The following is a 27,589-nucleotide window of genomic DNA, read 5'->3' on the forward strand; positions in this document are numbered from 1 at the left end:
CATGTAATCAATCAATATAAAACACTAAGAACTATTTTACATTCTTGATTTTACCAAGTCTTTGAAACCTGGTCTATGTTTCTGTGATTGCAGCACCTTTTGGTGTAGACTGGCTGCAGGACATCACCGGTACACGTGGCTGACGGCCTGTGCTGACGGCCCTGTGCTGGACGGCATGGGCGCAGATGCCGGGAGCAAGGTGATGAGGGGAGAGTGAGAGGCTGAAAGGTTTTCCTGCCAACTACATCCTTGTATCAAGTGCTGACTGCTAGTTACTTGAAACAATGAAACAACCTTTGTTGCTTGTTTTTTATTTTTCAAGCTTGAAAAGTTTTCAGAATAAAACAATTTTAGAAACAAACTGAGGTTCTATCTCTAGGTCAAAAAGAAGCAGCAGCGCAGTCTACTTGTGGCAAACACCACCCCGCTGAACTCTTGACTTCCCCACTGCATGAAGAATTCACCACGCTCAAAATAACTCAACATTTCTTCCTTTTATCTGTTCAATTTTCATTTCCCAAGTCAGTGAGGCCCCAGATTTTAAGTACTTCTGAGTCAGTCACTTTCTTGTCACTCTGCACCCTTGTGGAGTGTGTCTCCGCAACTCTTCTTTCAACTCATTGTTACGTCTTTGATTCAGATCTTCCTCGTTTCCCACCTCAACTATGGAAGTAACCTCCTAAATAGCCTCCATGCCCCAATAAAAGCATAGCTCTTTTTTTAGAATAACATCCTTCAAAACTCCCCAATATATAACATGAAGTCTAACTTCAGCCTTTAGTTTAAAGGTCTTCAAGCTCTAGCTTTAATCTATCGTTCCTGGTTCATTTCTCTCTGTTCTCTCCCACTACTTCCTGTGGTCCAAATTAGCTCTGGTTCTACACCTTTTCCATTACAGCAACTCTGTTTGAAAATAACCACCTCACTTAACGTTTCTACCTTGTAAAAATCAACCTACCCTCAAGGATAAACTCAAAGTACCTTTCTGCAAGGACTACTTGCTCCATAAACAATATTGCCCACTAGAAGTAACTTGGATATTTAATTAAGAAAGCACTTTGCTTTCTGTCTGAAATGGGTCTTTGTCGTAGTCAATTCTGTATTTACTTCATTTGCATATATGTCACTTCACTTAAGTGACTGTAAGATCCTTTAGGACAGGGATTGTATCATCCATTTTTGTTTCTTCATAGCAAACACTTCATATGGTAAAAATTAAATAAATGAATGGAAGGAAGGTAAGAAGGTTGGTTGGCTAAATTAACTTCATAATCCAAATGACCATCTGGCATTTCAAAAAGATCTTAGAAGAGCTCAGCAAAGCCTGTATATGGTCACATACAACATGATTTTAATACATAATCCAGGGAGGAATAATATAATACCTTGAAATTATAACTAAAGGGTAAAATTATCAATTCCCACATTTCTCAAGAAACTAGTGTACTGAAATGCATATTAATTTTGAAGTTGCAGAAATTATATAGGTTACCATTATACCATATTCATGATATGGTCATGTCAGGATACAAAATATCTTTGTCTCATAAGGACAACAGATAAGATATGCCACTTATTTTTAAAAATATATATAATGTGAACATATACATGTAATTATATCCAGGAAGTTTGGGTGAATTTTTATATGCCAACTTTCTTCATTCAGCTGACGACTGTGAGGAAAGCAGCCCGTTAAACAGGCTAATCAGTACGGCCTAAATGTAGATTAAAGTTAAGGGCCATTCAAAACCAAGTCAGCTTTTCAGTCTGGCACTGAGCGTTTCTTCAGATCATGTCTGGTGGCTCCGCAGATTATAACAGCAGAGAACATGGCCCATGAGGGAATGGACTCCAATGGTGTTATCGAGAGCAACTGGAATGAGATTGTTGGTAACTTTGATGATATGAACTTAAAGGAGTCTCTTCTTCGGGGCATCTATGCTTATGGTCTTGAGAAGCCATCAGCTATTCAGCAGAGAGCTATTATTCCATGTATTAAAGATCCAAAAGGTAATTCTGGCACTTGGAGATTATACGGGAGCAACTTGTCATGCCTGCATTGGTGGAACAAATGTTCAAAATGAAATGCGAAAACTGCAGGCTGCAGCATCACATATTGTTGTTGGAACACCAGGGAGAGTGTTTGCTATGTTAAACAGAAGATCTCTCTCTCCAAAATGGATCAAAATGTTCATTTTGGATGAAGCAGATGAAATGCTGAGCCAAGGGTTTAAGGATCAAATCTATGAGATTTTCCAAAAATTAAATACTAGTATTCAGGTGGTGTTGCTTTCTGCCACAATGCCAACGGATGTGTTGGAAGTGACCAAAAAATTCATGAGAGATCCAATTCGAATTTTGGTGAAAAAGGAAGAATTGACCCTTGAAGGAATCAAACAGTTTCATATTAATGTTGGAAGAGAGGAATGGAAGTTGGATACACTTTGTGACTTTGTCACTTTGTGTCACAAGTGTCACTTTGTGACACTGACAATTACATAGGCTGTTATTTTTCTCAATACAAGGCGCAAGGTCGACTGGCTCACAGAGAAAATGCATGCCAGGGACTTCACAGTTTCTGCCCTGCATGGTGACATGAACCAGAAAGAAAGAGATGTTATTATGAGGGAATTTCGATCAGGCTCAAGCCATGTTTTGATCACTACTGACTTGTTGGCTCGTGGAATTGATGTGCAACAAGTGTCTTTGGTTATAAACTATGATCTACCTACCAACTGTGAAAACTGTATTCACAGAATTGGCAGAGGGGGTCGATTTGGGAGGAAAGGTGTGGCTATAAACTTTGTTACTGAAGAAGACGAGGATTCTTCATGACACTGAGACTTTGTACAATACTACAGTGGAGGAAATGCCAATGAATGTGGCTGACCTTATTTAATTCCAGGGATGAGACAGTTTTGAACGCAGTACTCGCTGTTGCTGAATAGGCAATCACAACGTGCATTGTGCTTCTTTCTTTGGGAATATTTGAATCTTGTCTCAATGCTCATAACGGATCAGAAATACAGATTTTGATAGCAAAGCAACATTAGTTGGGAGCTCTTGAGGAAAGTCATTGGCTTTATCCTCTTTAGCGTTAGATTGTTGGGGTGGGTATACAAGATGGGCTCTGTAAAATCTTTCTTTCTTAGAAATTTATTTCCTAGTTCTGTAGAAATGGTTGTATTAGATGTTCTCTATCATTTAATAATATACATGTGGACTAAAAGATATAAGTGCTATATAAAATCAGCCAATTATGTTAAACTAGCATATCTGCCTTTATTGTGTTTGTCATTAGCCTGAATAGAAAGGCCTTTAAAACTGACTTTTTTTTTAGCATTTGAATGCATTTTGTTTGGTATTATATTTATTCAATAAAGTATTTAATTAGTGTTAAAAAAAAAAAACCCAAGTCAAAAACATGATGATGTGAAAGCAGTTTTTTGTCAAAGCTAATGCAATATGATCTGCACTTATAATAAGCAAAGTCAACAAAATAATTATTAGGAACTACTGATAAGTCACTTATACTTTTATACGAGATCCAAAAACAACAGAACCATTTTGCCTTGTGAGGATTTGTTCATCTGAATTAACAAGAGTTAACAAGCTCAGATGGTGAAGAGTCCACCTGCAGTCTAGGAGACCCGGGTTGGATTCCTGGGTCAGGTAGATCCCTTGGAGAAGGGAATGGCAACCCACTCCAGTATTCTTGCCTGGTGAATTCCATGGATAGAGAAGCCTTGTGGGTTACAGCCCATGGGGTCGCAAAGAGTTGGACATGACTGAGCAACTAATACACATACACACACACATCAAGTTTTCAAGGGAAGAACCTAAAATCTGTTCTCAAAGTTTCTCCACTTATAAGCTGGGTCAGTGTGTCTACACATAAACTACAACATCCTTTAATGTGAAAAAGTTCCCACACGCTCATAAAATAGTAAAGACACTTTTAAAGACTTTAGCAATCAGAAAAAAGACAAAATCTCCATTGTAATCAGAAGGAAGGTGTCTAAAGAATATATTGTAATTACAAGGAAGATGTCTAAAGAATATACACAGAAGGAAATGCAAATGTGTCACTACAAAAATCAACTAAGCACAAGAGACTGTAATGATGGAAATGACGGATAACAAAGCTGTAAGGCACATAGAAATCAACAGCAAGATTGTAGAAGTCTTTCCTTAGTAGCTACTTTAAATGTAAATGGATTAAACTTTCCATTCAAAAGGCATAAATTAGCAGAAAAGAAAAAAAAAAACAGCCAAGATCCAGCTATATGATGTTCTATAAGAGATTCACTTTACATCCAGAGATTTAATTAGGTCAAAAGTAAAAGAACAGAGAAAGCTATTCCATGCAAATAGATACCAAAGAAAGCTGGGATGGTGATATAAATATAGTTGCATATCAGAGATATTGCTGGTTTGACTTCAGACTACCAGTGAAGCAATTATTCAAGGACTCCCATGAATTTTTTGGTTTCCCAGTGCATATAAAAGTTACATTTATATTTTACTGTAGACTATTAAGTGCACAAGTAGTATTACATCTAAAAAACTCAATGTATATACCTTAATTTAAAAAATCTTACTGCTAAAAAATGCTAACCATCATCTAAGCAAATCTTTTACAATAGTAACATCAACAATCACTGATGACCATAAACAATAATAGTGAAAATGTTTGAAGCACTGTGAGAATTATCAAAGTGGGACAGAGAGACATGAAGTTAGCAACTGTTAGAAAAACGATGCCAGTAGATTTTTCAACACAGGGTTGCCACAGGGTTTGCCCAGTGGCTTAGCAGTAACCCATCTGCCTGCAATGCTGGAGATGTGGGAGACACAGGTTTGATTTCTGGTCAAGAAGATCCCCTGGACAAGTAAATGGCAACCCACTCCAGTATTCTTGCCAGGAAAACACCATGGACAGAAGAGCCTGGTGGGCTACAGTCCAGGTTGCAAAGAGTCAGACATGACTGAGTAACCGAAGACACACAGGGTGGCCACAAACCTTCAATTGGTAAAAGATGCAGTATCTGTTTTAAGATACGCCTGTATCAGACAAAAACTGACTTTAAGTCAAAACTCTCACAAATGACAAAGGAGGACACTGTATCTTATAAAAGGGTCAATTCACCAAGAAGATATAAAAATTGTAAACCTATATGAGCCAAAAATCAGAGCCCTAAAATATAAGTAGTAAGCATTGTCAGAATTTAAGGGAGAATTAGACAGTTCTATGATAAGAGTTGGAGACATCAATACTCTTACTTTTAATAATGAATAAAACCATACAGAAGATCAATAAGGAGGGAATTCCCTGGTGGTCTAGTGGTTAGGACTCTGCAATCTTCACTGCCAAGGGCCCAGGTTCAGCCTCTGGTTAGAGAACTAAGATCCCACAAACTGTGAGGGGCACACCCTCAAAAGACCGGTAAGGAAATAAAGGCCTTGAACAGCACTATAAACCAATTGAACCTAACAGACATAAAAACCCCACCTGACAATAGTAGAATACGTTTTTCTCAAGTGCACATGGAACATTCTGCAGGACAGACCATATGTTAGGCCACACAGAATCTTAATTTTAAAAGATTGAAACCATACAAAGTATCCTTTCGAATCACAGTGAAATGAAACTAGAAATCAACAACAGAAGGAAAACTGGAAAATTTACAGATATGTGGAAATTACACTACACACTCTTAACCACAAAGAAGATATCACAAGGGAAATTAGAAAATACCTTGAGACAAATGAAAAGACAACATATGAAACTTATAGAAAGCAGTGAAAGCACTGATAAGAAGGAAATTTAAAGCTATAATGCCTACATTTAAAAAAGGAGACTTTTAATAAAGGAGAAAGACTTCAAATCATAGAGAACCAGAAAAAGAAGAGCACATGAAGCGCTCCTCATTTCCCAGGTCGTTCCTGGGATCAAGGCTGCAGAGCTATGTGCTGGAGATGTAACCACAGCCATTGACGGGGAAAATGCCAGCAATACGTCGTAATCAGAAGCTCAGAGCAAAGTCAAGGGCTGCACAGACAACATGACTCTCACAGCAGCAAGAGAACAGAAATATGGTCTCCCCTGGTGACACAGGAAGGGAAACATCACCCATACAAGATGAATGCAGCCTCTGAACCCCAAGAGATCCTACACATAGGAAGCACCCCAAACCAGAGCTGTGCCCTTTACCACCTCACCTGCCTTCAGCTCTTGCCCAGGGTTGTCACAAACCAGTACAACAACCCAGTTAGCCTCCACTCCCCTGAAAATATCTAACACTTCAACAACGCCTTGGAGTCAAAGAGGCAGCCAGCCGGCAGATGAACGGCAGAGCTTTAGACCATTCTCAGCTTCCAAGCAGACTTGTCTTTGGCAAAGAATCTTAAGTTTACAAGATGCTTCTGGAGAAACAGGAGTTAAATGAGCCTCTGAGACAGCCCACTTCATTCCTGGTTTTGCAGGAAATCCTGGAGTCTGAGGAGAAAGAGGACCCCAACAAGCCCTCAGGACTCAGAAGTGTGAAGGCTCCAGTCACCGAAGCGGCTACATGGCCTAAATGCCCAGAAGCTGCTCGTGCTGACAGACGTGGCAGCGGCACTGGCGGTGTGCTCGGAGCTGCGGGGCTGCCACTGCCACCCTGAGTTAGGGTGCACCACCCACGCACCCCAATCTGAAACAGAAGGGTCATCTCCTTGTGCAGGATCAGATCTACTGTGGAACGCACACCCAGGAGCGAGTCACTCAGCCAGAGGGCTACGACGTGATCACAGTGTTCCCCAAATGAGCCAGCAGTTCTGTACCCAATGCTGTTTTCCACACAGCCTCTGCTGCATCTTGTCCTCTGAAAGCTGTGGCCTCTCTCTGCCAAATTCTCACTTATGTTGGTTTTATCACTGATTGTTAAAATTTCATGTCCGCCTCTGTGCTAACTGTCTCATGCTGGCTATGTGATGCCTGCTTTTATAATTAAAGGAAGATAGTCTTGTTCAGTGTCCCCTTACCAGCATCCCTGTCTTCTCTTCCCCTCCATTCATCTCTGCTGCAAATGGACATCAGCCAAATTTGAACCAAATTTAATGTCTGACAATGATTTTGATTTTACCCAATAAATTAACAGACTCCAAAAACTCAAAAGTTCCATGTCTTTGTCGGAAGGATTAAAATATAAAGATTAGAGATAAATAAAATAGAGGGGGAAAAAACTGGAGAAAATAAAAAACATCAATCCTGGTCCTTTGAAAAGATCAACTAGGCAGACTTTTAGATACAATGACTAAGGAAAAGATTAAAGACTCAAATTACTAAAATCAGAAATGCAAGTTGGGACATTAGTATAAATTTTACACATATAAAAAGGATTAGAAAAGAATACTAAGAACAATTTGTATACCAAAAAAAGGCTAACTTAGATGAAATAGACAAATTCCTAGAAACACACAATCTACCAAAACTGACAAAAAGGGAAAAAGACCTCAAGAAATTTCTAAATAGCAAGGAGACTGAATCAGTAATCAAACATGTTTCAACAAAGTAAAGCCCTAGACCAGATGGCTTCTTTATCAGACACATAAAAAAATTAACAGCAATCCTCAAACTCTTCCAAAAAGTTGAAGAGGAGGGATCAATTCTTACTCATTTATTGGCCAGCATTACTGATATCAAAGCCAGACAAAGAAACAACAAGAAAACCTAACTACAGACCAATATCCCAACATCCCTTATGAATATCAATGCAAAAATCCTCAACAAAATACTAGCACTGAATTCAGCAACATTTTAATGTGAGGATCAAGTGGGATATAAGGATAGTTTAACATATAAAAATCAATTAATGTAATACACCTCAATAACAGAATGAAGGAGAAAAAACTCACACGATCAACTCATGTGAATCAGAAAAAGCATTTGACAAAATTCAACACCATTTCATGATTAAAAAAAATCCTCAATAAAGCAGGAATACAAGACCATTTTTTGAATATGATAAAGGCTATATATGAAAACCCCACAGTTAGCATCATACTCAACGATAAAGGTAGAAAATTTTCCCCATAAAATCAGGAACAAGACAAGAATGTCTGTTTTCATTTCTGTTTAATGTAGTGTACTAGCCAGAGCAATTAAGTAAGAAAAGGAAACAAAAGCACTCAAATTAGAAGGGAAACTATAAAGTTATCTCTGTTGGCAGATGACACGATCTTACAAACAGTAAACTTGAAAAGATCACAACACAGACATACATTCAGAGCAAATAAACTAATTCAGCAAAATTGTAGGATACGAAATCAGCAAAAATTAGTTACGTATCTATACACTAGTAAGGAACAAATGATGATGCAATCCACATATTCATTGTGATTCCTATCAAAATTCCAAAAGTATTTTTTGCAGAAGAGAAAACTTATTTTAAGATTCATGGAATTTCAAGGGCCCCTAAATAGTTCAAACAAAGTTGAAAAAGAACAGAGTTGAAAGATTCTTCTGAAGTTCAAAACTTACTACAAAGCTACAGTAATCAAAGTAACTGGCATTAGGATAGACAAATAGATCAATGGAATAAAGAGCCTCTCAAATAAACTGTCACATGTATTAATATATGGTCAACTGATTTTTGACAAGGGTTATAAGACGATTAAAAGGGACAGGACAGTCTTTTCAAGAAATGGTTCTGGAAAGCTGTATATTCACATGCAAAAGAATTAAGCCGAAAAAATTAATTTGAAATGAATCAAAGACCTAAATGTAAGAGTGAAAACTATAATAATGGTTCAAGTGCTCCCTCTGTCTCTTCCTTCAGTCTACAACCAGTAAAACATCTGTAACTCAACTCTGCCCCTCAGACCAGGATGCTGGAGAACTGCGCATGTCTACACCTAAAGGTGGGTGGGATGGAACACCAACAGGAGGTGGAGTCCATGGAATGGCAGAATCACTGCCTGCACCACTTTGCTGCTGGGCCTGCAGTGGTGTTGCCTGGAAACCGACAATCCTGGTTACAGCAGAGATACCTGCACTCCAGCTCCCCTTCTCCCCTCCCCCTGCTCCCGAAGTGACAAAGCCTGCAACTCGGTAGATCCCAAATGTGGTGACATGCCTGTAATCCTTGTGCCCCAAGTGTCAATGCCAGCAGCATCACTGAGACACAATGGCAGCAAAGAAAGCGACAAGGAAGGTGCCAACTCTCAGATACAACCAGAGGCTGCTCAGGTAGGAGAAACAAAAAAAAAAAATCTGTGCTATAGCGCCACCTACTGAAAAACTAGAGAGAGGCCTCTGATTTCCAACCTGTAGAATTCTTAGAATCGTAGGGTGGGCTGGGGGAAGCTTTACTAAAGAAAGATGTCTGGTACTTCAAATGTGCCAGAAGGGGAACAGCTCGTCAAGCACAATGAAGAACCATGATAACATGGCATCACAAAGAGAAAATGAAAGTTCTCCAGAAACCAAACTGTCTCAGAACAGTGAGATGGACAGACCGTTCAAATGAACTGTCAGAAACTCAACCAGATACAAGAAAACCCAGAAAGGCAGTTCAATGTGTTCAGGAATAAACTTAATGAACAGAAGTAATACTTTTAAAAAGTGACTGAAACTCTAGAAGAGAAATTCTGGAGCTGAAGAACTTAATAAATGAGATGAAGAAAGTACTGGAAAGACAGCAGGCCATATGGAAGTTTGAAGATAGAAATCTAGAAATGATACAGGTAGAAAAGGAGGGAATTAAGACCAAAAAATGAGGAAATTCTATGAGAACTATCTAACTCTACTAGGAAGGGCAACATTAGGATGATGGGTATACCAGAAGGGAAACAGAGGGAGAAAAGAACAGAGAGTTTGTTTCAAGAAATAATCGCTGAGAACTTCCCCAAACTGGGGAAGGAACTGGATATATAATTAAGAGAACATTTAATTACTTCATGCAGAAAGACCCTTTCCAAGACACATTATATTAAAACTGTTGAAACTCAGTGACAGAGAAAGAATTTTAAAGGCAGCCAGCTGAGCAGGGGAAAAGATGTTAACTTACAAAGTAAGCTATCAGCAGGTTTCTCAGAATAAACTCTACAGGTCAGGAGGGAGTGGCGTATTCTACATATGATACTGAAAGATAAAAACTGTCAGTCAAAAATATTCTTTTCAGCAAAATTATCATTCAAATGTGAACAAGAAATAAAGACTTTCCCCCAGACGAACAACACCTAAGACAGTTTATCAACAGTATAACTGCCTTACAAAAAAATGCTGAAATGACCTCTTCTACCTGAAATGAGAAGGCAAAAGTATACACAACTTTGAGTAGGGTTACAGAGAAAACTGAAACTCTAATATCAGAATATTAAACTTATAGAAAAAAGGTTAAAGGGAAAACATTTATAAAAATAATTTATAGCTACTTCAATTTGGTAACAAACTCATAACATAAAAAGAAATAATTGAGGAATTTGGACATGTAAAACATAAAAGCAGAGAAGAAAAAGGTCAGAACTCATATAGGCAAATAAAAACAAGATGCCGTCAGCAGAAAAAAAAGGATATTTTAACTATGGGACATTTTATACAAACTTTACAGTAACAACAAAACAAACAGACAAAACTGAAAAAATATCCCAGAAACGCTCCAAACTAAGATGGCAGACAGAAACACAAGGAAAACAAAAACCAGAAACATAAGGAAAAAACCACAATGGACATACAAAGCAACCAGAAAACAAAAAATGAAACGGCAGTACTATGTTTTCATTTATCAATATTCATGCTAAATGTCAATGGACTGAATTCATCAATCAAAAGTCAACAGAGTGGCTGGGTGAATTAAAATGCAAGACCCAACTACATGCTGCCTTCAGGAGACTCACTCCGGCTCTGCAGACAAGTAGGCTTAAAGTGAAGGGATGGAAGGCGATGCTCCAAGCAAACGGCAGCCATCAAAAGCAGGAGTAGCCAAACTCACATCAGAAAAAACAGACTTCAAGCCAGAAAAGGTAACAAGAGACAAAGACGGACATTATATAATGATAAAGGGGACAATTCATCAAGAAGATTTAATAAGAGTTATTCATATATATGCACTTAACATAGACGCATTAAACCAGAAGGACTGGATAGATTTGTACAGAACATTCTATCCCAATGGAGAATACACTTTCATCTCAAGTGTACATGAAGCATTCTCAAGAACAGACCATATGTTGGGACACAAAACAAACGTCAATAAATTTAAGAATGGAATTATATCAAGTATCTTTTCTGAGCACAAGAGTGTGAAATTAGAATCAACTACAAGAAGAAAGCTGAAAAAATCTACAAATATGTGAAGGCTAAACAAATGCTACGGGGTAAGAATTAGATCACCAAAAAAAAAAAAAAATCAAAGAAAATTTAAAATACCCGAAGACAGATGAAAATATGACATACCAAATCTATGGGGATGCTGCAAAAGCAATACTGAGAGGGGAAGTTATAGTGATACAGGCCTACCCTGAGAAACATGAAAAATCTCAAATAAATCTAACCTTAGATGTAAGGAGCTATAAAAAGAAGAATGAATGAAGTCCAATGTCAGTAGAAGGAAAGAACTAATAAAAATCAAAGCAGAAATATGTGAAATAGGGACTAAAAAGACAATAGGAAAGACAGATGAAATTAAGAGATGCTCCTCTGAAGATAAACAAAACTGACAAAACTTTTGCTAGTCTAAGAAAAAAGAGATGAGGATCTGATAAATAAAAGAGGAGAAATAACACCACAGAAATATAAAGGATGATAAGAAAATACTATGAACAACTATATGACTACAAATTGGACAATCCAGAATCGACAAATTCTTAGAATCATCCAACCTTCCACGACTGAACCATGAAGAAATAGAAAATTTTAACAGATTGATCACTAGTAAAGTGGTCGAAATAATAAAAAACTCCCCCCAAAACAAAAGCCCAGGACCAGACGGCTTTATCAAGTGAAATCTACCAATCATTCAGAAGTTAATACCTATCTTTCTCAATCTCTTCCAACAAACTGAGGAAGAGAGAATACTTCCTACTCATTCCATTAGGCCACCATTACACTGACAGCAAAACCAGGGAAGACACTTCAAAGAAAATTATAGGCCAGTATCTCTGATGAACATAGATGCAAAAGTTCTCAATAAAATGTTAGCAAACCATACAACAATACGTTAAAAGGATCATACAACATGATCAGGTGGATTTACCCTAGGGATGGAAGGGTGTTTCAACACCCACAAATTAATCAATATGATATACCTCATGAACAAAATGAAGGATAAAAACCATGATTGTCTCAACAGATGAAGAAACATCTGACAAGATTTAATATTCATTTATGATAAAAACTCTCAATAAAATCAGTATAGGAGGACTGTACCAAAAATATAACAAAGGCCATATAAGGCAAACGACCAGTAATGCTGAAGAAGCTGAAGTTGAACAGTTCTATGAAGACCTACAAGACCTTCTAGAACTAACACCCAAAAAAGATGTCCTTTTCATTATAGGGGACTGGAATGCAAAAATAGGAAGTCAAGAAACACCTGGAGTAACAGGCAAATGTGGACTTGGAGTACAGAATGAAGCAAGGCAAAGGCTAATAGAGTTCTGCCAAAAGAACGCACTGGTCATAGCAAACACCCTCTTCCAACAACATAAGAGAAGACTCTACACATGGACATCACCAGACGGTCGACACCAAAATCAGACTGATTATATTCTTTGCAGCCAAAGATGGAGAAGCTCTATATAGTCAGCAAAAACAAGACCGGGAGCTGACTGTGGCTCGGATCATGAACTCCTTATTGTCAAATTCAGAATGAAATTGAAGAGAGTGGAGAAACCACTAGACCATTCAGGTATGACCTAAATCAAATCCCTATGACTATACAGTGGAAGTGAGAAACAGATTTAAGGCACTCTGATAGACACTCTGATAGACAGAGTGCCTGAGAAACTATGGATGGAGGTTTGTGACACTGTACAGGAGACAGGGATCAAGACCATCCCCAAGGAAAAGAAATGCAAAAAAGCAAAATGGCTGTCTAAGGAAGCCTTACAAATAGCTGTGAAAAGAAGAGAAGCAAAAAGCAAAGGAAAAAAGGAAAGATATTCCCATTTGAGTGCAGAGTTCCAAAGAATAGCAAGGAGAGATGAGAAAGCCTTCCTCGGCGATCAGTGCAAAGAAATAGAGGAAAACAACAGAATGGGAAAGACTAGAGATCTCTTCAAGAAAATCAGAGATACCAAGGGAACTTTTCATGCAAAGATGGGCACAATAAAGGACAGAAATGGTATGGACCTAACAGAAGCAGAAGATATTAAGAAGAGGTGCCAAGAATACACAGAAGAACTGTACAAAAAGATCTTCATGACCCAGATAATCACGATGGTGGGATCACTCACCTAGAGCCAGACATCCTGGAATGTGAAGTCAAGTGGGCCTTAGGAAGCCTCACTATGAACAAAGTGACTGGAGGTGATGGAATTCCAGTTGAGCTATTTCAAATCCTGAAAGATGATGCTGTGAAAGTGCTGCTCTCAACATGCCAGCAAATTTGGAAAACTCAGTAGTGACCACAGGACTGGAAAAGGTCAGTTTTCATTCCAATCCCAAATAAAGGCAATGCCAAAGCATGCTCAAACTACTGCACTCATCTCACACACTAGTAAATTAATGCTTAACATTCTCCAAGCCAGGCTTCAGCAATACGTGAACCGTCAACTTCCAGGTGTTCAAGCTGGTTTTAGAAAAGGCAGAGGAACCAGAGATCAAATTGCCAACATCGGATGGATCACTGAAAAAGCAAGAGTTCCAGAAAAATATGTACTACTGCTTTACTGACTGTGCCAAAGCCTTTGGCTGTGTGGATCACAATAAACTGTGGAAAATTCTGAAAGAGATGGGAATACCAGACCACCTGACCTGCCTCTTGAGAAACTTGTATGCAGGTCAGGAAGCATCAGTTAGAACTGGACATGGACCAACAGACTGGTTCCAAATAGGAAAAGGAGTATGTCAAGGCTGTATATTGTCACTGTGCTTATTTAACTTATATGCAGAGTACATCATGAGAAATGCTGGGCTGGAGAAAGCACAAGCTGGAATCAAGATTTCTGGGAGAAATATCAATAATCTCAGATATGCAGATGACACCACCCTTATGGCAGATAGTGAAGAAGAACTAAAGAGCTTCTTGATGAAAGTGAAAGAGGAGAGTGAAAAAGTTGGCTTAAAGTTCAACATTCAGAAACTAAGATCATGGCATCCAGTCCCATCACTTCATGGCAGATAGATGGGCAAACAGTGGAAACAGTGACTGACTTTATTTTTCTGGGCTCCAAAATCACTGCAGATGGCGACTGCAGCAATGAAATTAAAAGACGCTTATTCCTTGGAATGAAAGTTATGACCAACCTAGACAGAATATTAAAAAGCAGAGACGTTAGTTTGCCAACAAAGGTCCATCTAGTCAAGGCTATGGTTTTTGAAGTAGTCATGTATGGATGTGAGAGTTGGACTATAAGGAAAGCTGAGCACTGAAGAATTGATGCTTTTGAACTGTGGTGTGGGAGAAGATTCTTTGAGAGTCCCTTGGACTGCAAGGAGATCCAACCAATCCATTCTAAAGGAGATTAGTCCTGGGTGTTCATTGGAAGGACTGATGCTGAAGCTGAAACTCCAATACTTTGGTCACCTGATGCGAGGAGCTGACTCATTGGAAAAGACCCTGATGCTAGGAAAGATTGAGGGTAGGAGAAAAAGGGGATGACAGAGGATGAGATGGTTGGATGGCATCACTGACTCAATGGACATGGGTTTGGGTGAACTCTGGGAGTTGGTGATGGACAGGGAGGCCTGGTGTACTGTGGTTCATCGGGTCACAAAGAGTTGGATCGACTGAACTGAACTGACGGCAAACCTGTATCTAATGTAATACGCAGTGATGAAAACATTAAGCTATTCCTTTAAGATTAGAAACAAGACAAGGATGCCCAATCTTGCCACTGTTTTTCAACACAGTATTGGAAGTCCTAACTGGAGAAATTATGCAAGAAAAAGAAATAAAAGTGACCACATTTACTTGAATTGGAAAACAAGAGGTAAAACTGTAACTACTTGTGAATGACATAGAATACTCTAAAAAATTCACCAAAAACCTTTGGAAATAATCAAAAGAGTAGTTGCAGGGTATAAGATCAATATAGAAAATATGGTGCATTTCTACATACTAATAATGAACTAACAAAAAAGCGGTTTAGAGAATCCCATTTACAATCACAACAGAAAGGATACAATACTTAAGAACAAAGTTAGCTAGGAGGTACAAGACCTGTACACTGAAAACTGTAAGATTATTGTTGAAAGAAATTGAAGACACAAATTAATGGAAATATACTTTGTGCTCATGGACTGAAGAATTAACATTATTAAAATGCCCAAATTACCTGAAGCAAACTACAGATTCAATGCAATTCCTATCAGAATTCCAAGGACATTTTCTCAGAAACAGAACAAAAAACTCTAATAAAATTTATATAGAAACATAAAAGACCCCAAATAGTCAAAGCAATCCTGAGAAAAATGGACAAAGCTGGAGGTATCACACTCCCTGATTTCAAATTATATTACTAAGCTACAGTATTCAAAATAGCATGTTATCAGCAGAAAAGAAACAGAGATAATGGAAAAGAACTGAGAGCCCAGAAATAAACCCACACGTATATGAACAACTAATTTAAAACAAAGAAGCAAAGAACATACAATGGAGACAGAATAGGCACAAGGAAAACTGGACAGCCAATGAGAAAGAATGAAACTAGATCACTGCCTCACACCAAACCCAAAGTCAACTCCAAATAGATTAGATACCTGAATGTAAGACCTGAAACCATAAAACTCCTTGATGAAAACAAGCAGTACACTCTTTGCTCTTGGTCTTAGCAAACATTTTTCTGAATATGTCTCCTCAGGCAAAGGAAATAAAAGCAAAAATAAAACGTGAGACTACATCAAACTAAGAAGCTTTTGTTCAGGAAAGGAAGCCATCAACCAATGAAAATGCAACCTACTGAACAGGAGAAAATATCTGCAAATCATATATCCAATATGGGGTTAATATACAAAATAATAGAAATAACACATACAACTCAACAACCAAAAAACAAAGAACTAGATTTAAAAAATGGGCAGAGGTACTGAATAGACATTGTTCCAAAAGAAGACATACAAATGGCCAACAGGCACATGAAAAAATGCTTAACATCACTAATTATTAGGGAAATGCAAATCAAAATAATGAGATACTACCTCACATCAGTCAGAATGGCTATTATCAAAAAGACAAGAGATAACAAGTGTTAGAGAGGATGAGAAGAAAAGGAACCTCCATACAGTTTTGGTGGAAATGTAAGTTGTTACAGACATTATGGATAACAGTATGGAGACTCTTCAAAAAATTAAGAACCAGAACTTCTACATGATCCAGCTATTCCACTTCTGGGTATTTATCCAAAGAATAAGAAAAGACTAATTTAAAAAGATTTATATCCCTGTGTTCATCTCAGCAATATTTACAATAGCCAAAATATCGAAAGAACCAAAGCCCCACTGATGGATGAATGGATAAACATGTCGTATATATGTATATATAAAATGGACTAGTACTCAATTGTAAGAAAAGATGAAATCTTGTCATCTGCAACAACATGGATAGACCCAAAGGATATTATGCTAAATGACATAAATCAGATGGAAAAGGATAAACACCATAGGATTTCACTCATACGTGGATTATTTAAAAAACAAAGAACAGACAAACCAAACATACAGTTACAGAAAACAGAGGAGTTGTTATGGGGTGTGGGGAGGACAAATGGGTAACACTGACAGACGGAAAATAAACTTTTGGTGGTGACTATGCTGCAGTGTACACAAAAATAAAAATACAACACTGTATACACAAGACATAATACTAGAAATTAATAAAAAACTTGCTGTCAAATATTTTTAAAAATAGAGGAAAAGCTTCATAATGTTGTCTTTGGCAATGATCTCTTGACTATGACACCGAAAGCATAGACAAAAAGGAAAAAACAGACCAACTGGATAACATCAAATTTTTGTTTTCTCAAAGTACACAATCAGGACAGTGAAAAGATAATGCACAGAATGCGAAAAAATGCTTGCTAATCATATATCTGATGAGAGATTAACATCCAGAATATAGAAAGAACTTCTACAACTTAACAAAAATCCAAGAACCTAGCTGGTGGCTCAAATGGTTAAGAAACTGCCTGCAATACAGGAAACTTGGGTTTGATCCCTGGGTTGGGAAGATCTCCTGGAGAAGGGAATAGCTACCCATTCCAGTATTCTTGCCTGGAGAATTCCATGAACAGAAGAGCATGGTGGGCTACAGTCCATGGGGTCGCAAAGAGCCAAACACCAACTGAGTGGCTAACATTTTCACTTTCAAAAATGAGTAAAGGACTAAATACAAGCATACCACACTTTCAGACCACTGCAATAAAGCAAGTGTTGTAGTAAACTGAGTCATACAAAGTTTTTGGTTTCTCACTGCATATAAAAGGTATGCTTACACTATGCTGTAATGCATTAAGTACATAACAGTATTATGTCTAAGAAAATAATGCACATACCTGAATCAAAAAATATTTCACTGCTAAAAAATGCTAACTGCCATCTGAGCTTTCGGGAAGTCATAATCTTTTTGGGATAATAACATCAAAGATCACTGATCACAGATCACCATAATACATACAATAACGAAAAAGTCTGTAATGTTGTGAGAATTACTAAAATGTAACACAGAAACATGAAGTGAGCAAATGTTGAAAAAATGGTGCTGACCAACTTGCTCAAGGCAGAGTAGCCACAAGACTTCAATGTGCAAAAAAAAAAATGCAGTGTCTGTGAAGTGCAATAAAATGAAGTATTCACCAAAGAAGGTATACAAATGGCCAAGAAGCATGAAATGATACTCAACATCACTCATCATTAGGGAAATACAAATTGGAATTACAAATGAAAAAAACCACACTTCATATAGCCATTAGGATGGCTACTGTTAAAAAAAAAAAAAGGTTTTGGTGAGGATGGGGACTAACCCTATTGCATTGCTGGAGGGAATGTAAAATGGAATAGCTGCTGTGAAAATAGCTGGTGGTCCTCAAAAATTTAAATAGATTGTAAATTTTAATATGCTGATATTAAATTTTAATTTTCTATGCAGAATATCCATGTTTAGTTAGGGAGTTTGGAATCAACATGTTCACAGTGTCGTATTTAAGAAGGTTAACCAACAAGGACCTATTGTATAGCACAAGGAACTCTGTTCCATGTTATGTGGCAGCTTAGATGGGAGGGAAGTTTGGGGAGAATGGAAACATGTATATGTATGGCTGAATTCTTTTGCTGTCCACCTGAAACTATCACAGCATTGTTAACTGGCTATACTCCAGTGAAAAATAAAAAATTAAAAACTAAACATTTATATGATCCAGCAATTCCACTTCTAGGTACAGTATATACTGCAAAAAATGAAATCAGAGATTCAAAGAGATAACTCTATGCCAGTATCCATAGTGGCTTTATTCATAATAGCCAAAAGCAGAAACAACTCAAGTGTTCATCAATAGATGAAACGATAAACAAAAATGTATATGTAAAATGGAAAATTATTCAGCCTTAAAAAGGACTGAAATTCTTAGAAACATACTAAGTATAATAAATCAGACACAAAAGGACAAATATTCCATTTATATGAGGTATCTAGAATAGGGAAATTCATGGAGACAGAAAGATAGAGGTTACCTGCAGTTGAGGGAATAGGAATGGAAGTTACTATTTAATGGGTATTGAGTTTTATTTTGGGATGTTACATAAGTTCTGCAAGTGGATAATGGTGATGGTTGAATGATGTTGTGAATGTGCTAATGCCACGGAACTGTACATTGAAAAATGGCTTAGGGTATATTTTATTGTAATTTAAAAATATATACAACCATTCTAGAAGGGTATTTGGCAAAATCCAACAGTGGCCACAGGACTGGAAAAGGTCAGTTTTCATTCCAATTCCAGAGAAGGGCAGGGCTAAAGAATGTTCAAACTACCTGACAATTGCACTCACTTCCCATGCTAGTAAGGTTATGCTCAAAATCCTTAACGCTAGGTTTCACTAGTACTTGAATCGAGAACCTCCAGATGTACAAGTGGATTTAGAAAAGGCAGAGGAACCAGAGATCAAATCGCCAACATCCACTGCATCATAGAGAAAGCAAGGGAATTCTAGAAAAGCATCTACTTCTATTTCAATGACTATGCAAAAGCCTTTGCCAGTGTGGATCACAAACAAATTACTGAAAATTCTTCAAGAGATAGGAATAGCAGACCATCTAACCTGTGTCCTAATAAACCTGTATGACGGTCAGGAAGCAACAGTTAGAACTGCACATGGAACAACAACAGATGGTCCCAAATTGGGAAAGGAGTACAAGTCTGTATACTGTCACTCTGCTTATTTAACTTATACGCAAAGTACATCATGCAAAATGCCAGGCTGGATGAGTAGCAAGCTAGAATCAAGATTGCTGGGAGAAATACCAACAACTTCAGATCAGTACCAAATGGCAGAAAGCAAAGAGGAATTAAAGAGCCTCTTGATGAAGGTGAAGGAGGAGAGTGAAAAATCTGGCTGAAAACTCAACATTAAAAAACTAAGATCATGGCATCCAGTCTCATTACTTCATGGCAAACAGAAGGGAAAAAGTGGAAGCAGTAATAGATTTTCCACTCCAAAATCACTGTAGATGGTGACTGCAGTCATGAAATTAAAAGACGCTTGCTTCTTGGAAGGAAGGTTATAACAAACCTAGACAGCGTATTAAAAAGCAAAGATGTCACTTTGCTGACAAAGCCAACAAGCCATGGTCTTTCCAGTAGTCATGGAAAGATGTGAGAGCTGGACCATAAAGTAGGCTGCGTACTGAAGAATTGATGCTGAATCTCCTGCATTGCAGGCGGATTCTTTATTGTCTGAGCCGCCAGGGAAGCCCAATGGATATCCTAGGATTGAACAGATAGATATACTGCAGATAATCAGAGTCAGATTTCTCACTGGAAGAGAAGCAAAGGGCATTTTGGAAACATGGTTGATTTTAGGGCTCAAAAGAGAAAACTTAAGTTGAGCCTGGTTCATTCTTACTATCTCTATCAGAAAAGGAGGCGATTAAAAAAAAACAGGCTTACCCAAAGAGTACAGGATGCAGCCTGAAGGAGCTCCCAATGGCCAAAGCTGGGATGTTTAGCATCAAAGTAAATGCTATCATAGAATTATATATATATACATATATATATATATATGTATATATATATAATAGAGTAAAATAAATATCCATGAGCTCATAGTGACACAAATAGAATAAATAAACGAGGAAGGAATAGCTCTTCCTCACAAAATTATAATTAACAAATGTAGAAAGAATGATGCAAACAGAAAACCACCTTAAAGTAAATACTATAGTAATAGTTATTACAGGCAGAAACCATTAATGGAGGCTGATATTAGTGAGCAAAAGGGTATTTGCATACTCTGAGGGAATTATTAATTTGAAAAGAAAAATTGTTAAGTTTATAGTGTAGAAATGTGGCAGATAGTACCTTAAGAAAGTGATCCAAGTTAGTGTGAGGCAAACCCACATTATGTACTGAGAAAGATGGAACGTGATTTCTATTGTATTCTTGACAGACAGGCATAACCTCAGCTCAGGAGAGAGAGGACATCAGAGAAACCTAAACCGATGGACGTGCTACTAAAAAATAGCTAGCCAGTGCTCTTCAAAGGCAGCCAGGTCATTAAACGCTGAGAAAGTACCACAAACAGAGCAAACTAAAGGAGACATGACAAAAGCAATTTGTGATTTTGGATCAGAAAACGACATTAATGAGAAAACTAGTGATTTCTGAGTAAGGTCTATATACTGTTTAATAATACTGCATCAGTGTTAACATTCAGCTTTACTATGGTATTGTAAGATGCTAACATTAGGAGAATCTAAGCGAAGGGCACAGGAGAACTCTACTATTTTACAACTTTTTATAAGCTTAAAATTACTTTAAAAGTTTTAAAAAAGAAAACAGTCTATCTAAACCTTCGGGGAGCATGGTTTGGTGGTCACAATTATTTACCAAGATGAATTCATACTACTGATAATTATTTTTAATTGTGAAAATTCTGAGAGAAGTCTCCACTTCTTACACTCCCTACCATACATCTTTATAACTGGTAGTGTTGCAATTTATGCATTACCATGGTTTTCCCCACCCATGACAGTCAATTCTTTAAGATACATACTAAGACCTACTTACTTCTGCACTCTGTGACTAGCAGACTTTGTCAAAAGGAAATGCTCAATAATTGTATTCTGAGTAAATGATTATGTAAAAGACCTCACTGCTATAGAAATTATTTACTTACGCTCCACAAAGGAAGTAAAGAGCATTCTGAACCTGCTTAGCCGACTACCTTCATCTGCCCACATGCGTATCACCCCAACTCCTGTCTTAAGCATTACATCATTGGCCACAGTGCTGCAAAATTTGGCCTTCAGATTTTCAATAGAACTGCTTCCATCGTAGACTGCAACGAAGTTTCTCTTGCATTCATTTGAGTGCTCCATTTGATAATCTAGGAACCTCAAATAAATCTGCAACATTAAAACAAAGAAAAACAGTGCTTTTAAAAAGATATTAATTTTCTAGTTCTATTATCCAATCAATATGTAACGCGGACTGAACTGAATTATTACAGCTGACAGAAAAAACAATAGATAAAAGGCTGATGCCTAAGAAGGTAAAAGAACTAAGATTAATACTCTGTTTCTTTGGTTGTCTTAATAATAGAACCAAGCATTAAGGAACCTAAAGCTTGTGTTTTGTCTATAAAGAGAAATTTTTTGCTTCACGAGGCATGACTAACATACATATTTCCCTTGTTATAAAAACAATCTTGTGGTACTGACAAACTGGGAAAATAAAAGAAACATTCATAATCCTATCACTTTAGCAACTACTATGATTAACTTTTTTCAGTTTTTCTTCACATTTTTTTCCCTCTTTTTTTTAATTTTTATTTTTTATTTTTCAGTGGGTTTTGTCATACATTGATGTGAATCAGCCATAGAGTCTTCACATTTTTAAAACCTAAGCTTAATTTTAAGATACACACACTCTGCTTTTGCTGTAACACATCAAAACTTATCTATCGCTTCATAATTGTAATAATTCCTATAATGTCATTTACTTACCCACTACCCTACTGTTGCACATGTAAGTGGTTTTATGATTTTACTCCATAAAGTAACAATTTCTAACTTTTCAGTCACAAAGATTTAAACTGGAGTTTCACAATAAGCACTAGTATTCTATTACTTAGTATCCCCTTTCCTCAAATTTCATAGGCGGTCTGCTACCCAGCACTCAGTTTTCTTAAAATGTGCGTGACCCATTCTTATTCGAGGAGTTCCATTAGACTTTAGGCTTAGAAACATCTTGAGCAAAATCTCCAAAAGAACAGAATGAAACAGGTACTATTCTTCATGGGCTAGGAGGAAATTAAGGCTCATTTGGACTAAGGAACTTGCCCAAGGTTACTTAGGGCGAGGATGTGAACCTAAGTTGGTCTGAATCTTATTAAGATGTATGTTCTTCACATTCCCTGGGATGCCTTTTATGTGTATACGTGCATACATGCACATATACACACACACTTCACATACATGGCTCATTTTTGGATATAGTTGCTCATATGTGACTCTATAATTAAAGTAAAATTTTAGTGAATGAAGAATAAAGATTTCTTTGATTGGCACTGGAGATGTCTAGTGGGTATTCATTTTGCTGATTGTTATTTCTGAGGTAGCAGTATGATGCCACACCCACCCTGTAATTTAAAGGGCTTCATAAAACAGAAACATCAGACACTTCCCCCACCTAAAATACCTTGATGACATAAAACTAAGAACAAAAACTCAAAAATATATCTCAGAGTTAAATTTTGACCAGTAACTTTAGCTTATTTAAAATGACCAATTAGAAAAAAATAAATAAATAAATAAAATAAAATAAAATGACCAGTTAGCCACTTTCATGAGCAAAATTACTGGTAATGTACTTCCATTTCAAAACTTCACAAAACCTCATAAAAGTATTTTATCACAGAAGTAATGTTTGCTTAAAATATGCAATCTGTTTTCATTACTTTCTCCATCATTTATATAACCAGAACATTCTGCCCATGGTTGTCTGGTCGTGAGTTTCACTAATACTTGTTATTTGTCTTCTCCATTATATTGTATGGTCTTCCAATGAGAGTGTCAATGTGTTATCCAGTATAATTCTTGCTCAGAAAGAGCAATCAATGAAAAAGTGAACAGGTCTGTAAAACCTAGTTTTGATATAGCTGAATATCAGGAAGACCATCAAGAAGTCTTTACTCTCTACTGTTTTTTTTAATCCAAAGAAACACCATACTTGTGTAAGGGCATCGTAAATGTGCTTTAAATATGTAACTTTTAAAAATCAAAGTTTTAAGGTAAGTCATATGACAAAAATAACATTCTTTTCTATTGTGAATACAGTTAAATATTGATATTAATAGTTTAATTCAACTAATCTTCGGAAAGGATTTCTAACATTATGAGGCTAACAAATTGAAATGGGTGGATCAGGGCACAAACTACTCTTCTCTCACCCAGACTGCAGATTTTTATTTAAACACAAACCCTCTTAGCCTCTTACCTCTTCCTATACCCTCCCAAGGAAGTGGAGAGAGTCAGCTGGTCGGGGATGGTATTTGGTCACTTTTCCTTTCCTCCTTCCCTGGACCAGTGAATGAGAATAACAGTGACCTGGGTAAGTGGGTCTCTTTTGCAGATGCACTTTCCTCGGATGGGAGGTTCAGTCTAGGCTTAGGTAGGAGGTGGACTTGGTGGGTACGGAAGTAGCAGGTCTAGATCGATTTTCTCACTATAAACTGCTTCCTAGCCTTTATTATAATAAAGGGGCTATTCTGAAGCTCCACTGTCTCAATTGGTTCATAACTTCAATGGGGAAAAGGAGGCTTTTTATTAGAGGTCCCAAAGAAATGCAATGAGACCCTCAGAAAGCTGTTATTTTTATGGAAAGGCCTCTGATAAAATTGACTAAAACACTACTTAAATGCAAACACCAACGACTTTTATACATATGTGAATTTTTCTTGAACATCACCCGTAAACTAGTTTACCCCATTTTGAGTATTAAAGGGTTATCGTGGTCTTTAACATTTTCTCTTTTAAATTCTTCAAATGAAATCATCTGTTTACTCTTTTAGTTGAACCCAATTAAAAATTTTTGATCTAATTTCCATGTCAAGTGTTTTTTATGTTAACTTTAAAAAATCAATTTACTTTTATATATTAAAAGTAATATTCTTCAATATTTAACATTCTAGGTTACATTCCTAAAAAACTTATGACTATAAAATCATTTCTTCATGAGGTATTTTATGAGCCATATCAAAAGTACTAATTTCACTTAAATAATTATTAAATATTAAAACAAAACCCACAACCCCACCTCACCTCTGCACAGTCATCCTTCAGCAGTAATGGGTGATTGGTTCTAGGAAGGTCCTGCTCTGGATACCAAAATCTGCAGGTGCTCAAGTCCTACAGTGCAACCTCTGTATTTGTGGTTCTGTGTCTATAAACACAACCAACTGCAGACTGTATAACACTGTAATATCTACTGAATAAAACCTATATATGTGGACCTGTACAGTTCAGTTCTGTGTTACAGTTGACCCTTGAACATGGGTTTCAAATATGCAGGTTCATTTATGTGGATTTTATTCAATAATCACATACTACAGTATTACACTATGCTTCCTTGGTGGCTCAGATGGTAAAGAATCTGCCTGAAATGTGGGAGATCTGTGTTCGATATCTGGTTGGGGAAGATCCCTGGAGAAGGGGATGGCAACCCACTCCAGTATTCTTGTGTGGAGAATTCCATGGACAGAGGAGCCTGGTGGGCTACAGACCATTGGGTTGCAAAGAGTTGGACATGACTGAGTGACTAACACTTTCTCTTTCACAGTACTACACGGTCTGCAGCTGGTTGAATCTGAGGATGTGGAACCTCATATATCGAGGGTTGACTATAAAGTTATACTCAGAATTTCAACTGCAAGTGGTCAGTGACCGTAGCCTCTATGTCGTTCATGGGTCAACTGTACAACTAAAGTCATCTATGTTCCTACTATCTTTCCTACATTCCCTGTTTTGAGTATGATTTTTATTTTATAATTACTATGTACATTTTTAGACTTTTAAATTTATGTATCTATAAAAATATATAGTATTTGTGTATATTTTTATTTGTGTATTTAAAAATCTCGTATCAATTTAGAAATAAGTCACTACTTATCCATTTTCCTTTTGGACATTTAGCTTGCTTCCACTTTTAAAAATATTAAATACTGCTGTAAACATTCTTGCATTCTGATTACGCTCTCACACAATGAGCATCTGGGTACACATCTAGAAGCGTGGTTGCTGTGTCATAGACATGACCATTTTCATCTTTACCAGGGTATGCCCAATGGATTTCCAAAGTAGTTGCAGCAATTTATTCTCCCAAAGCAAGTTGACAGCATCTCCATTCTTCAATCCTTATTGATACTTGGCCACATCAAGACATTCAATCACATCTCAAGTAATATAAAATAAAATTCTCTGACAAATGCACAGGGTCAAGTGACAGACACCATAATCAAGAACAGTTCCATCACCCTCCCCCCTCGAAAATCCTTTCCAGCTCCTCAGCAGTCCAAATTGATCTTCAACTTTAATTCCTGGCAACCAATCTTTTACTGTCCTGTAGTTACACCTTTTCCATAAATGTTATAATTTCATATAAATAAAATCATAGTATATTCTGAGTCAGGATTCTTTCAGTTAGCACAATGCATGTGACATTCTTCTATGCTACTGCATACCCAATAGTTTGTATCTTATTACTCCTGAATAAATTTCACTACACAGATGTACCACAGTTTATTAACAACTGAAGAGTATTTGGATTGTTTCCAGCTTTTGTTTATTATGGATAAAGCTACTGTAAACATTTACATTCAAGTTTTTTGTGTGTAAACATGTTTTTCTTTCTCCTGGCTACCCTGCTAGGAGACTGCTGACTCACATAGTAACTTTATAGGAAATCACCAAGCTGTTTTCCAAAATGGTTCTATCATTCTGTATTCCTTCCAGGAGTGTTACTACATTCCCTATTGCTCTACATAGCTCCCAGCACCTGGTATTCTGTTTTAAAATTAGTTATGTTAATAGAGGTAGAGAGCTATTCCACTGTGGTTTTAACTTGCAGTTTTGAAATGTTGAAATATTCTCTGGTGCCTGTTCAAAATTTCCTACTCATTTTAAAATTAGGTACTTTTCTTATAGTTGAGTTTTGAGTTCTGGATTAAATAAATCTCTTGACAAGTGATTTACAAATATTTTCTCTTAGTGCTTTTCTTTTCATTCAACAGTGAAAAGAAAAAGCTTTAATTTTAATGAAGTTCAATTTATAGTTTTTTTAAAACAGATTCTTCTTTGATGTCTTATCCAAGAACTCTTTCCCTAACCCAAAGTTTTCACGTATGTTATCTTCTAAAAGTTTTACAGTATTATACTTGTGTTTATAATCCAGTTTAGGTTAATTTTTAATGTAAGGTATAAATACAAGTATAGAATTAAAATTCTTTTTAATATGGGTATCTGGTTGTTCTTAACACCATTTGTTGAAGACTATCCACTGAACTGACACTGTATCTCTAAATAAAAAAATAAAGCATATTTGTATGAATCCTTTTCTGAGTTCTATTCTGTTCCACTGATCTGTGTGTCTGTCATTTGTCAGTACCATACTGTCTTGGTTGCTGAAGATCTGAAGTCCTGAAATCACGTAGTGAGTAACTGTATTTTCTGAAAACTGTTTTGGCTCTTAAAATTCCTCGCATTTTCATTATACTCTAGAAATAGCCTGTCTATATTTACAAAAACATAGCAGGGGTTTTAATTTGAACTGTTTGTTTATACAGATCTATTTCAGAAGAACTTATGTCACCGCCAGAGTCCGCATCAATAGGTGTACACAGTGTCGCTGCTGTTGTTTAGTAAGTTGTGTTCGACTCTGCAACCCCATGAGCTGCAGCAGACCAGACTTTCCTGTCCTTCCCTGTCTCTCAGAGTTTGCTCAAACTCATGTCCATTTAGTCAGTGATGTCATCCAACCATCTCATCCTCTGTCTCCCCATTCTTCTCCTGCCCTCAATCTTTCCCGGCATCAGTCTTTTCCAATGAGTCAGCTCTTCACATCAGCTGGCCAAAGTATTGAAGCTTCAGCATCAGTCCTTCCAGTAGATATATACAGGGATGATTTCTTTTAGGATTTACTTGATCTCCTTGCTGTTCAAGGGACTCTCAAGAGTGT

At 37.0% G+C, this 27,589-nt stretch overlaps 1 protein-coding gene and 2 pseudogenes across 4 annotated transcripts in view; 2 read left to right on the forward strand and 1 right to left on the reverse strand.

The window, feature by feature from the left end:
* Positions 1 to 27,589, reverse strand: part of NETO2 (neuropilin and tolloid like 2) — a 94,095-nt gene that overhangs the window by 32,846 nt on the left and 33,660 nt on the right. For all 4 annotated transcript variants that reach the window (XR_010661670.1, XM_065925266.1, XM_065925265.1 and 1 more), the window contains one exon: positions 21,534 to 21,762. Coding sequence is in view for 3 of the 4 variants with exons in the window: in XM_065925266.1 (XP_065781338.1) it covers positions 21,534 to 21,762 (229 nt within the window). In the remaining variant the exon portion in view is untranslated. The remainder of the gene's footprint in view (positions 1 to 21,533; positions 21,763 to 27,589) is intronic.
* Positions 1,793 to 2,899, forward strand: LOC136158658 (eukaryotic initiation factor 4A-II-like; annotated as a pseudogene).
* LOC136159128 (PDZ and LIM domain protein 1 pseudogene) lies at positions 4,130 to 6,809 on the forward strand (annotated as a pseudogene).

Source organism: Muntiacus reevesi, chromosome 2 (genome assembly GCF_963930625.1).
Source record: "Muntiacus reevesi chromosome 2, mMunRee1.1, whole genome shotgun sequence".
Lineage (NCBI taxonomy): Eukaryota > Metazoa > Chordata > Mammalia > Artiodactyla > Cervidae > Muntiacus > Muntiacus reevesi.